Source organism: Ictidomys tridecemlineatus, chromosome 12, assembly GCF_052094955.1.
Source record: "Ictidomys tridecemlineatus isolate mIctTri1 chromosome 12, mIctTri1.hap1, whole genome shotgun sequence".
NCBI classification, from domain to species: domain Eukaryota; kingdom Metazoa; phylum Chordata; class Mammalia; order Rodentia; family Sciuridae; genus Ictidomys; species Ictidomys tridecemlineatus.
This window is the reverse complement of record NC_135488.1, coordinates 54,008,034-54,021,984: the sequence shown is the minus strand read 5'-3', so window position 1 is coordinate 54,021,984 and position 13,951 is coordinate 54,008,034. Positions and strand designations below refer to the sequence as shown.

The 13,951-nt window shown below is 38.1% G+C and overlaps 1 protein-coding gene across 8 annotated transcripts in view; it reads left to right on the top strand.

The window, feature by feature from the left end:
- Positions 1–13,951, top strand: part of Ctnna2 (catenin alpha 2) — a 1,061,169-nt gene that overhangs the window by 810,509 nt on the left and 236,709 nt on the right. For all 8 annotated transcript variants that reach the window (XM_078028938.1, XM_078028939.1, XM_078028945.1 and 5 more), the window contains one exon: positions 3,975–4,055. In XM_078028938.1, the coding sequence (XP_077885064.1) occupies positions 3,975–4,055 (81 nt within the window). The remainder of the gene's footprint in view (positions 1–3,974; positions 4,056–13,951) is intronic.

The following is a 13,951-nucleotide window of genomic DNA, read 5'->3' as shown; positions in this document are numbered from 1 at the left end:
CCTAATTACCCTGAATACTGTTAATGCCTTTTATTGTTTCCAGCACACTGACATCATGATTGATGGTCCTGCTAACCTTGTGAAGAAGACAGAGCATATATTATGCTATCCGTGGTGCTTAAGAAAAAACTCAGACATAGAAAAAAGTGGGTAAATCGTTATCCAAGATCACAGAGCCTAATCATAGGGGGTGCTGACACTAGGAGGCTAGTCTGTCTATCTGTCTCTCTCTGAGTGATTAGCTTCCTGTCCAATTTGGGCTGATGATTTAAAATTATTTTCAAATGCAGACATAACAGAGCAAAGCCAAGAATGGCCTGATGATTTGCAAGTCTCCATATGTGGTGCAAACCTGAGCATTGTGGGGCTGCTACTGTTATCCCTATGTACATAACTTTATTTAAAGAAATTAGAGCTAACAAAGGGTGAATGAATTGACTATTCTGAACAATGGCTCAAATTCTCTAAACTCTAGTCCTTGCTTAAAAATTCCTGTCCTCCTTAAACAGTGACAACACACATGGCACCCAAGTCAACTGCATTTCTGAGCTGACTTCAGCCAAACACTTGAAGGCTGAAGAAACTTGACTGCACAAACAGAATCCTAACAATGGTGGCATGAAATCTACTGTCCCCAGAGATTTCTTGGCTTGCAGAATAAAATACAGTGAGTGGAATCACACTGTGAAGAATCATCTGTTAATATTACCTTGGAAACAGATCAAACTGATCCTTTTGCATCATAAAGAAAAGAGTGTCCCACTTCACACCTGTTCTCCTGGAACCCATTTTGTCACTTCCTGTCTTGATGCCTTTTGGATTTTGGTGACTCAAAATGATTCCTAATTCTGAGCCAGGGTAAAGGTCAGCTGAATTTCTCAACCCCTCTGTGATATGGCTTGGCTGCCCAAATGTGCTGCTTCCTCCATCTTCTGAGGCACTCAGCCCTGTGAAGTGCTAGTCCTCCTGCACAGTCATCAGTGGTGCTGGCCCCATGCTCTAGTCTACTCATTTGTAGTAGGAGCACCCCAGAATGAAGCCCAGCGTTTTCACTTCTTGTGTGTCTCCCACAGTGCTACTACCTCACAAAGAAGAGACATCTTTTGGACAGTCTCAGGTATTCTACATGTGGTGTAGAATACTCACATTTGCCTCTGCTTATAGAACCCCTCCCACATGTGTCAGTAATAACCCAAGTTACAATCCTGAGAATTACTGTTCTCTCTGGTGGTAGGGTTGCTTCATTTAGTGCAAAAAATTCAGAATGCCAGGTTAAATATGAATGTCAGATAACTCTGTTCTTAGAATTAATATATCCCCCTGATTTTTAATTTAATTTTTTTTGGTACTGAGTATTGAACAAAGGGGCACTTTACCACTGAGCTACTTTCCCAGTCCTATTTTTCATTTTTCTTTCTTTCTTTCTTTTTTAATGTGAGACAAGATCTTGCTAAATTGCTGAAGGTCTTGCTAAGTTGCTGAGGCTGGCTTCCAACTTGCAACTCTAATGCTTCAGCCTCCAAAGTTACTGGGACTATAGGCTTATGTCATTGCACCTGACCATCCTCGAATTTTTTGAAGTTTGATAGATATAAATATCATCTGATGCTGGACTTGCACACTCATCTCAATAGATCCACCTTATTCTTACCCTTTCAAGTCTTAACCTTATTTAAAACCTTGATATTTTGTTCAACATGGATGTTTTGTATTAATATTAATATTTTAAAATATTGCATTAAAATATTATTTATCATAATTATTGAACTCCTTGGTGCCCCTTAACTTTTAAACCTAAGGCAAATGCTTTACTCCTCTCACCCCAGTCCTAGGCTTGCTCCCAATCTCATTTTTCTCAGTTGCAAATTGGGGATAAAGATACACCACTGGCAGAATGAAGCTAGCCCAGTGCCTGGCACTAATATTCCCTTCCCTCGGTAATTATTGTGTGTATCAACCGATCTTGATTTCTTTTCTTTTTCTATAATGGTGTGGTCTCCTCTCACAGCCACTTTGAAAACCAACTCATAACTCTAATTATCATTATTTTATTATTATATTATTTTGGTAGTAAGTATTGAACCCAGGATGCTTTCCTACTGAACTACATCCCCAGACCTTTTTGTTTTTTATTCTGACATAGGATCTTACTATGTTGCTGAGGCTGACCTCAAACTTGTGATCCCCCCACCCCTCAGTCTTCCCAGTTGCTGGGGTTGCAGGTGTACACTAACATACCTGCTTAAGTTTTTAGAGTAAATTTTTATTACTCTAATAAATGGAAAGGTTATAAGAATTTCATGTTTCTCAAAAAGTTTGCAATCCCAAAGTGTTTTGTATTTTGATGGCAGATATTCTGTTTGCCCAAAGAAATCTGTAGAAAGAAGGAATAGTGTTTGGCTGGTGAACTTGTGGCACACGTGAATATGGAAAGACAGGACACGGAGAGCCCTTGCTGTGAAGCCACATTCCCCTGAGGGACAAAGGAATGCATTCATCTTCTCCATATACTTTTGTTTTCTTGAAGCTATTTGTAGGCTGATATTTCAAAGTTGTAAAATGTTAGCCACTTTATTTTAAGCTCTTCCTACTTACAAACCTCAGTGTATATATCTGAAGGAGTTAGTGTATGAGTTTAGAGAGTGGGAAGGATGATGGGGATTTGTAAGGCTTTATATGACTAAAAATATGCACACATATGCCCTGGTTTTGACTTTTCAATTAAAACCCTATAGGGCTCTGCATCAGACATTTGTTCATAAAAAAAAGAAGAAAAGTTAATTAAAGAAGTTGCAGAGAAGAGTGGCTGCTTTAAACCCAGCTATGTGGATCTAATCTGAATTATGAGCTTTATGTGTCCAGGGTTTTGTCATTGAAGGTGAACAATTCAGTAACTTGCTGGATGGTAATTTCTTTGGATGCCAAAACATATTGTCCCATTAGTTAAAACTTATGACCTAGGATTCATTTCATCATGTACTCAAGTTGCTAGAGACCTGCATGATTTTATAGAGACTGAGTATGAAATAAGAATTGCCCTACCTCTAGGACCATAAATAAATAAATCTGTAGAGTGTTTGACTAAGGCTTAGATAATTTAATAGATTTGGCAACACTTTTGAAAATAATTTTCTCTTAAGGGGAAGATAATGCCATCCAAAATGCTTGTAGAACTTGCATCCATGGGAATCTTGATGCCATTTTAAAAAGACAGTGGAGATTCTGCTTTTGTTTTACTGTAGCCACACATACACACCCACACACAGAAAAAAACAACAAAGAAAGAAAAAAAGGAAGGAAGGAAGGAAGAAAAAAGGAGAAAAACAAGAAACTAGTTAACTCTTAAGTGAATAATTTGCTAAAGAAGACCTTTTTTTCTATATATACCTGTTATAGTCATAAGATAATTTTTTTTCATGTCCTCAAGCTTTGGATTATTTATGGGCATTTTTTAAGTATTTCAATACATGACTGAATAGAGATTAGAAATACTACATTTTCTAGTAAAATGCCTATTTTGTTTTGGAACAGAAGTTGCAATGTTATCTGTAAAATATGGGTAGTAATTCTGAATTCTAGCATTTTGCTTTCTTGTTGTGTTATCATCTCAATTATCTTCTATTTGGAAGTGTGCTCACATAGTTGAGAAACACAAAACATTTGTATTTAGAAACAAAAGTAAAACATCCTTGTGTTATTTTATTAATCTGTAAATGATAGGAGAAGGGAAGAAAACATATTTGCATGGCAATAATCCTGAGAATGTATTTCCACCTTATATCTTTACTTTTTATCTTATATTTTAAGGGAAAAAAAAGATTTGAGAGATTCAATTGTGTAGCTGTGTACTGAAAAGAATCATTTATAAAAACTTCATTTGACTCTACAACTTTGTTTTCCCAGATTATTTTTAGCTTTCATTGTCTCTAATGTTGAATTTTCTAAACTAGAAATTATTTTTATTTTCTTAATAGACGGGAAGGAAAGAAAAAGGAGACCCTCTAAACATTGCAATTGACAAGATGACCAAGAAAACAAGAGATCTAAGGAGACAGGTAATGTTTTGTTTTCTGTTTTGAGAGCCTGGTACTTACTGGTTTTTAATAATGTTCTTTCTTAGGATTTTTTTTTAGACCTTATTTTCAGTGTGCTGTTCTTTATTTAACCTATATATACATAAAAAAGCTTATGTTCAGGATGCTGTTCTTTATTTCACCTGAATATACATATTCATTAGCAAGGTAGAAATTGCTGAGCAGAGAGATGGGCTGCCTGCAAGGCTAATGATGTGGATAGCCCCTGAGGAGCAGCCTCTCAATGCCCAGACATACTCTTCTCAGGTAGAGATTTGAATTCAGTGCCTTCTACGTCTGCTTTTCAGTTTTCCAAATCCAGTGATGCTCAGGACTGGTCTGGGATCTATGGTGGTTCTTACCTATTAAACTCCCTAAAGCATTAAATGATAAACTAGAATGCTAATGGTTAATGAGAAATGCAACTCTTAATTTGATGGGCTAATTAAGGTCTATGACCCAGTGTATTCCCTTGGGTACATAAATCTAGAATGTTTGCTCATCAGATGGTTGTTTGGGAAGCAGGGAACCAAAGCAAGGAGAGTTTGTTGTATGATTTCAATGGCTAATGGCATCATTAGTCTGAAATGTCAATTTTTCTTGGTGGGAAAATTATCTTTGTTGGGAGCCCCTTTTTACCTGAAAATATTTTTTTTGGGGGGGGGTACCGAAGATTGGACTCAGGGGCACTCAACCGCTGAGCCACATCTTCAGCCCTATTTTGTCTTTTATTAGAGACAGAGTCTCCCTGAGTTGCTTAGCACCTCGCCATTGGTGAAGTTGGCTTTGATCGCGATCTTCCTTTCTCATCCTCCCGAGCCACTGAGATTACAGGCGTGCGCCACTGTGCTGGCTTGGAAAGTATAATATGAATACTGGAAATGTTGTTGAGAAACCCTGATTTTATAGGTTTCCATGATGAACTCCACTTTATTTGGTAGTGATCTTTCTCTAAAAGAAAGTACAACATGCATCAAGTTGTAATAAAATCACCTCTCCTTGATTTCTGCTTGACAAGGATCCTATCTCTGATTGGTAGCTTTTGCATATGTCCATCGTGGTTAGTAAGTGTTGATGGAGTAAGTCAACTAGAACAAAACACTGCCCAAGGCTGCACTTTCTATATTTTCTGCAGCTTGAAAAACTGGATTTGCACAGATACATCCAGCATTCTCTTCTGCAGCACATCAAGTGCAGGCAAAATAGACAAAATTAGAGAGGTGCTTAGGCAAGAATGGCCGAGGAGCATCTTAGAGATGATTGAAAGGAAAGGAACATATCGCTTCTGATTACTGCTTGTGAGCTCTGGGCTCTTTTCAGGATATTGCCTGAAGGTGTAGACACACCTGAGCTAATAATATCATCCAGAAGAGATCACAGTTAGTTTTGGACTATCAAGACTCTAGTCTGGCTACCCAGATAGAAAGCCCTTTGGGGGAAAGCACTTCCTTTTTATTTGACCTTGAAATAAGTTATAATAAAATAATTGTTTCACTAATCATTAGTAGGTCATTCCAAATGGCTAACTGGTCAGGTCTACTTCTCCTTGCCCTGTTTAGTCTATCTCTCCATATCCTGTCAAATATGAAATGAATGGGAAGTAGGAACAGAGAGAAAGTTAATGGAAAATACGAAATTAGGAATCTGGGCCCTAGGTTTTAGTCCTTGCTCTGTCTCTAAATAGGCAGTGTGAGTGTGCATCCTTCATCTCTTGATCTCCTTTTCTTCCTGGATGTATAAAAACAAGGAGCCACACATGATCTGTTAGCTATCTTTGAGCTAAGTAACATTGTATGAGTCCAAGAAAAATCCTAATTTATTGTCCTAAGCCAGAGGTTCCAAGGCGGGTCAATCAGATTTTAAAAGTGATGGAAGACATCTCCAGGGTTGGCCTTTGGCCAGATGGCCAAAGAGGCCAGATCTATAAACTGGGTCCTCCACATCCTTGGTTTCTTAGTTTTATTAGGGATTAAGCTTTCACATCCAGGAGCCAGCACCCTTACCTCTCTCCTCTTATGAACCTATCGTAACAAGATTTTTTGTTTTGTCTTATTTTAAGGAAGAAGTGGGTCAAGTAATGTTTACTCTCATAACACCCAGGAATGGGTTGGTTTTTTTCTTTACCGAGGACAGCAGTGAAAACTGAAGGTGAAATTTATAGTGAACTTTCAAATGATTAGAATACAGACTCCTCAGAGAGCTTCCTTTAGGGTGTCAGTGGAAGGACTATGTCCTCCCCAAAAATTATTCCACCAATCCACCGATGTGATTTTTTTTTCTTACTCTCCCACGGATACAGAGGCATCAGGATAATAGGAAAATTGTTTGGTGGTATTAAGATCCAATAGTTATGGCATAATTTCACTCCACATCCTTGGATTTGGTTCAAATACCTTTCTCTTCCTTAATCTGCCTTTCTAGGACTAAAATGGTCCCCATCTGTCATTTCCATCCCTACCCATATGTTGGGATATTTTTGTCTTTCTTCCTATCTCTTCAGTCTCTCCATGTACACCTGTAGTGGTACAAAAGCTATTCTGATCCAAATTGAAGCTACCTAGCATTTGTGTGCAGATGGAACATGCATAGACTAATTTGCTTGGCTCAGGTAGGCCATCAGCTTAGATTTGGGTAGCTGGTTAATTGGAGAGACAAGGTTTTCGCTGGGTATGCCACCGTGGCCCTAGATGCGAGTTGTTCCATGTGTGTTTCCCTCCTGCTGAGATATTTCCTGTGCTTTCAATTACAGATAAATCCTCATGAGAGCAGATTCTAAAATGAGAACTCTCAATGATCTAGGTCCATACATACATATTCCTTTATATGTATTTAAAGAAATCAAATTTAATAGAGGAAAAAAGGGTAAAAATCAAAGATTGTGCTTAAAAAAGATTTCTAGTGACTTTCATAATGTCCCACTCTCCTGTAATCTCCTGCCTCTTCCTCATCTCCCTTGTTTTGGAAGTGCTCTTCAGGAGGGTGACCCTGGAACCTTGCAAAGTGCCACTCACCACATTTAAAAGAAGTAGTCAATCATGAGCATTATCTTAGACTTCCCTAATGAAAGAAAGCTTAGTTAGACTTGTAGACACTTAAAAAACCAAGAGTTATTCAAAAAAGGATCAAAAAGGATCGCTGTTCAAGTGGAATTTTTCAAACAAGTTAAACCCCTCACTGAGGCAGCACATCCCAAGGATGTCGTAAATTGTGAAAAAGGTCACAGGAATGCAAGGGTATGATTTAAAACTGATTGGCGTGAATTCATCTTGCCAATTAAACCCATGACAATGGCCAGTGGTAGAGCAGAATCCTCTTGGGAGTACTTTGTTTAGAATTAAAAATGGATTTATGGGAATATAACTGCCAGCTTTAAGCATTATGTTCTAATTTTAGAGCTGTGGACACAGTAGGCTCCATGTCTGAGCTACTGTCACTGCTGTGATTCTGGATCCAAACCATTGCAAAAGCAAAAGCTTTTGGCTGACACCCTATCTAGAGGACCAGGGTCCTCCACGGTCCATCCGTCACTCAGAGAGGACCTAGCCAGTGTCTGCCAGCAGCACCTGCCTGCTCTCCTACATACCTCCCTCTCTTACTTCTTCCTGTACATACAAGGAGGCTGATTTCGTCTTGTTAAAGTTTTGATCCTTTCCTTAGGCTTTTTTATCCCAAGTTGATAAGCAAATTAGGGCCCAAACCTTACTCTATGAGAAGCTAATGAATAATAACCATAACATCATGGTGTTGCCAAACAGCCACTCTCACTTCCAAAACCAATTCAAGGCCTAATTCCTATCCTTTCACCCTTATTAACCATGACAATGATTCCCACATTGAGATTCAGTGAGTGCCAACTTGACAAAAAGTTCTAAATTGCTATTACAATAAAAATATTTTCAACAACAAAAAATTGTGGATAGAATTATTCATGATTATTTTTTTTAACATTGAGATGAGTCTGTAGTAGAATGGTAATATAACAAGAGATTAAAAACCAAAAAGCAAAACATGTCACTTGGAGGTATATTTATCAAGACCCTGCCTCCAAGATGGTGGAATGATGTGGACATCATTACCCTAGGTACATGTATGACTGCACATATGGTGTGACGCTATATCTTGTACAACCATAGGAATATAAAGTGTGCTGCAACTGTGTACAATGAATCAAAATACATTCTGCTGTCATGTATACCTAATTAAAAGAATTAATTTAAAAAAACCCCTGCCTCCAGAGAGGATGACAGAAAATTTTTTTTTAAGATTGATAAGAAATTACATTTAAAGAATTTCCTAGATGCCCCATTCAGTCCTAATTCCTTATATAAGTAAGAACTGTGGCTGAAGGTGGATCATCATTAGTGAGAGTTTTGAAAAATGCTCACAAAGTAAATCCTAAATTGTAGCTGATATATGTCAATCCTTACAGTGTGCCTAGACTGATTCTAAGTTTTCTCTACATATTGACCACATTAAATCCTCATGCTAATTCTGTGAGAAGGATAAGGTTGTCACCATGCCCATTTTACAGATGAGGATATATTAATGAACTAATGCATCCAGGGTGTTGATGTGCAGGTTTCAGCCCAGGCAGTCTGGCTGCTGGTTCTTTGCTCACAATCTTTAGTCCATCCTGCCTCTCCATAGAACCAGCATATACAAGTGGTCACCTGTATACAGACCTACCCTGGTTGATGTGTGTGGAAGGGAAGATTCACATAACTACATAAAATTGATTTTTGGTTTCCAATAGTACCTCCATCACTCTAGAATTTGGGGTGACATGTATGCCCTGCAGACAGGAAAAAAAAATCTATGGTGAATGTCAAAAATATGGTTCTTGTTTGATATTATCTCTTGGGTCTCCAGCTGTTATGGTTCACTGGATCCTCTTTTGAAAAAGTGCTTATTGTGCTTAGGTATCCGGCTTCTCAATGTGCGAATTACAGACTTTCCAAAACATTTACAGTAAAAAAGAAACATTAAGGCATTCAATTCTTTTTTCTCACATCTGCCTGTGATAGGGCCAATTATTTTTAGATTCATTGTAAGAAAACATTTTTAAACTCATTTATTTCTGTATTTGAATCTGTTTTTCTTCATAAGGATATGAAGCTATCTATATGTCTACAACAACAACAGCCACAACAAAAATGATAGAATAATGATTTTCTCCAAATATTAAAGTTTATGTTCTTGACACAGAAACCTTATGTCAGAGCTAATAATCCCCGGGGTTTGGTCCTTGGGTCAGATCCCACACTACAGTGGGAGAATGGAGATCAGAAAATGAGCATACAGCAAGGAGGATTTGAAATATAAAAATAAGCAGTGCAGAGACAGCTAAACACCAAAACTCAGGATAAAAAAGTCCAGGAAGAGCAGGGCAGTGCTGGTAGGAGAGGGTTCAATGACACGGTGAACAGCCATTATTTGTACATGCCCCTTGATTAAGGCTTATATATCCAGACCACCTCTGTTCTAGAAAAATTCTAATAAAACAGCCCTGAACATAAGACCATCATTTACTTATTTATCTCCTGGAAAACTCATTAGGCCATGTCCAGGGTGCATGATTTCATAAATCAGAAATGGTTTTTGAAATATCACTATGGACAAGGTCTTTTTTTTTTTGTCAAGGTGCTGTTTGATTCATGAAATTTAATTTTTTTTTTCTATGAGCCATACTGTACTTGAGTATTCTCACATTAACTCAAGTTTGGGGAGATCGCCAGGCTTTTCTTCTCTCTCATTCAAGTCCTCATCACAGGAAGAGTCTAGTACCTGGACCAACATTGGTTAATCAAATACCATACTATGCTGAGTAGAGGGATCAACAATGTATGTGTGAATAAGAAGAAGTTCAATTAAGTGGGCGCTTCAACTCCTGATCTGCCCTCTTCTGCTAATTTCTCCAGCCCTAACAGCCAAAGAGAAGTGGGAATAGGGAGATGTAAATAGTAATAACTGAGTCCAAAACAAATTTCATTATGCCATTTTCAGGAAAATGGATGAAACTTGGGAATATTGTGTTAAGAGAAATAAGCCAGAGTCAGAAAGTCAAGGGTCATATTTTTTAATCTCATGTGGAAGTTATCAAAAGGGAGAGACAAATAAAGGAAGCTCATGAAAATAAAAGGAAGAGCAGTAGGAAAGAGGAAGGAGATGCAGGGAGGGAGGATGGTGGAGAAGCGGAGGTACCGAGGAATGAAATCAATCAAATTATGTCCTGTACATATAGGTACTATGTTACAATGAACCCAAGGATACATATAATTATTGTGTACCAATAAAAAATGCAAAAGACCCCCACATTTTAGAGAATGTCTGTATTTGTCCCAACCTCCACCACCTACTTTTGTTTTGGTGACTGAAAATGCCATTAAGAAAACTGATTCTGAGAATAGAAGATCCACTGTAGGATTACTTTTTAAAAATATAAAATATAATATGTTTTCTAGGATGAAATTTCTAAGCAAGAAAGTTTGGAATATTCCCAAAAAATGATGATTTAAACAACAAAGATTTCTTTCTTTCTTTTTTTTTTCTTTTCTTTTCTTTTTTTTTTTTTTTTGGTAGAATGTCCTTTCTATATACCAGAATGTACATTCAGAACACCTATCCTGGTTAGGTCAGGTTGGCCCATATTCATTGTTGGAGGCTATGTGGGAGCTGAGGATTCTTATCCAAGCCTGTCATTCAAAAGGAGATAATTCTAAAGTGTGCTATGCACCCACCTCTATGGCCTGAATAAAGATGTTGCTAAAGCTAGCAGCCTTGATCTGACCAAATGTACTTAGAGAATCACTGCAGTCAGCTTGTTACCAAATACATCTGTTACTTCTGACTCCTCCTTGCTGAGGTTACCTTTTATTACCTGAAATGGCTTCTGGCATCAGTTTTCCCAGGGGAAATTTCCATCAAGTCTGACAATATATATATATATATATATATATATATATATATATATATATATATTTTATCTCCCCATTTCCCAAGAAGGCTGGGTAGAACTGAAATTTAGAAAATGACTCATTTTCTTGCAGGTTCTGTTTCACCTGCTGTTGCCACCAGCCCTGATAGGAACCCCCTTTCTGTAGAATCTCATTGCTTTGTGCCTTTTCAGCTTCCTTGGATGTCACTGCTAATGGCTGGGGGGATTCAAGATTGCCTTTTGCTTGGCTAGAAAATTCTGAAGAAGGTGATGTTAGTTACGACATTTCTCAATTTATGCTTCCTTTTCCCTGACTAATTTTGGTCCTTTGTTCTTTGGTGAGTGAAATTTGTAGGATGGCTTAAAGCTGCACTCTTCCCCACCTTTGCCATGCACAGTTGTGTGCTTTCCACTCTGATCGTCCTTTCAAGAGAGTTACAGACCCATGCAGCTTCTCCCATTACCATTCCTCAAATCCCCACCAGTTATTCAGTCCAATTTATACTACCCCATGAATGAGGCTTAGTCCTGTCCTTTCTGTCCACTCTCATTGGCTCTGCTTAACTTCTTTACAAAATAATAATAATAATAATAATAATAATAATAATAATAATAATGACCACAGCTTCATAACCATTCTCCATGACCCCAGTCTTCTTGAGGTCAACTCACAGTAGCCCTAGCAGTCTGGGAAACTGGTGTTTATACATCTTTATGGATTTAACTTGTCATTGTCTCTGCCTGGAATCATCTACCCAACCCCCTTTTTTTTACTTATAGGAAAATTCATAGTTTTTCCTAAAAGGATTAGCCTCAATATCACCTTATTATTATCATGACTTTCTTCAATTTCTGTAAACAAGATTTATAGAAGTAGACTCCTCAATCATTTAAAAATATTTCTATCACAACACGTTGTAATGGGTTTAACTTGTATCTTTGTTTGAAGTGTGCTCATGTCCTATGACTCTTTGTTTCTTTAGGCCAGGTACTAGTGCCCCAAATAAACTAAGTTTGCATCAACACAGGTCTTGAAAGAATGAGGATCCCCCATAGCAGACTCTCCACACAGAAAATACTCCAGCCATTGACCTCCCCCCATTCTAAACTTCCATGTTCCTGGTCCTATTGTTTCATGGGCTAGATTCACTAGCCTAAAAAGTCTATTTATACTGTAATAATAATTTTCATTTTAAGAGAGGACACCCTACCTAACCCAGCAGTTTCCTGTTGCTGGGCTGGCTTTAAAAGACAAGAACCGCTAAAGTACAGATGAATACTTCATTTGGGGAGATTCTGATTTCACATACCTTTGTTGGCACCTTAAAATCTGTGTCATAGCACGTTTTAGGCAACTTTTGATGTTTTCACAGGTTTGAGTCTACTGTCTTTGTTTCGCATAGTTCCTTAGGGGATGCATCTGAAGATGTGTGAGACTTTCCAACTTTTCTCCCATATGTTGGCCTCTATCTGATCTCTCTGCTTCACAGAGACCATACTTGTTTCATGGGATTGTCCATGCTTGAGGCTTGCAAGAGATAGGAAAAAAAAAAAAAAACCTCCAAGTCTTCCCTACTTTCACACATTCACCATAGGACATTTACCTCTGGTCATCAGAATGTATATGGAGTTTTCCCTACAGTGAACAGTTCTCCTACACAATTTGGTGTCTTCTAGTTCAATTCAATTCCGGTAGAAGACACTTTGTATGTGAAGATAGCATCCCATCCCGCAGTTTAAGGGCCAAGTTCCTCAAGACTTCCCCACTTCTGATGCCAGTTGCAAGTAGCAGGTTTTCATCTATGCTTCTGACTGACCAGCTATAAATCAGTGTTCCCATGTCCCCTAATGCAGGTGTGATTAACTTGCCAGAGCAGCTCTCAGAACTCAGGGAAACACTAATTTGCATTCACTGGTTTATTATAAAGGGCACTGTGAAGGATACAGATGAAAAGATGCACAGAGTCAGGCATGTGGGAAGGGAGCACAGCTTCCATGTCCTCCAGGCACGCCAACCTCCCTGCTCCTCTGCATGTTTAGCTACTGGGAAGCTTTCTGAACACTGTCCTTCTGGATTTTTGTAATGGCTTTATTACGCAGCATAATTGATTAAACCATTGCCATCGGTGATCAATTCAATTCAGTCTCTCTCACCTCCCCAGAGCTCAGAGGTATGTGGGGAGAGCCAAAAGTTCTAACCCTTTAATCATATGGCTGGTTCCTCTGGCAACCAGCTCTCATCCTGAGGTTATTCAGGGGACCGCCAAATGTCACCTCATTAGAACAAAAGATGCTCCTATCCATCAGGAAATTCCAAAAGGTTTAGGAACTCTGTCAGATGTTATCAGTCAGAAAATTACACAGTTCTTAAGAGTGTGTGTCAGGAATTAGGGTCAAAGACTAAATATTAGAACAAAAGACTTCATTAATATCCATCTCTACAAGATCTCCAAGGATTTTAGGAGCACTATGTCAGGAATCAGGGAAGGAAGTAAAAAAATAAAAAATTTCTGAATCAATATTTTCAATATCAATCAATACATATCCACATAATCACTATTCAGCTTTTAAATTAAGTTTAAAGAGATTGAATATTTGTTTCTAAAGTTAAGAACAGGTATGACATTTTCCCCTCTCATTGGGGGACATTCTTTGTCAAGATGATTAAATTTCTTAGAATTTTTTTTTTTTTCATGTATCACAAGGTTCCTCTCCCCAGGGGCTGAGATTAGACATGAGCAGACCAATTGCTCACTGTGCCTTGTTGTAGGGCTTGGTAAAATCAATCTGTGTTTTCTGGAGCAGGGACAGGACTGGAGTAAAACAAGTGAGGCACTAGCCCCAGGCACCTAATTTTTCGAGGTACCCAATAAACTAAGTAGTCAAGATAAGTAATATTTTCAGCACTATTCTAGAGAATCAAAAGTCATGCAAAATCCACTCT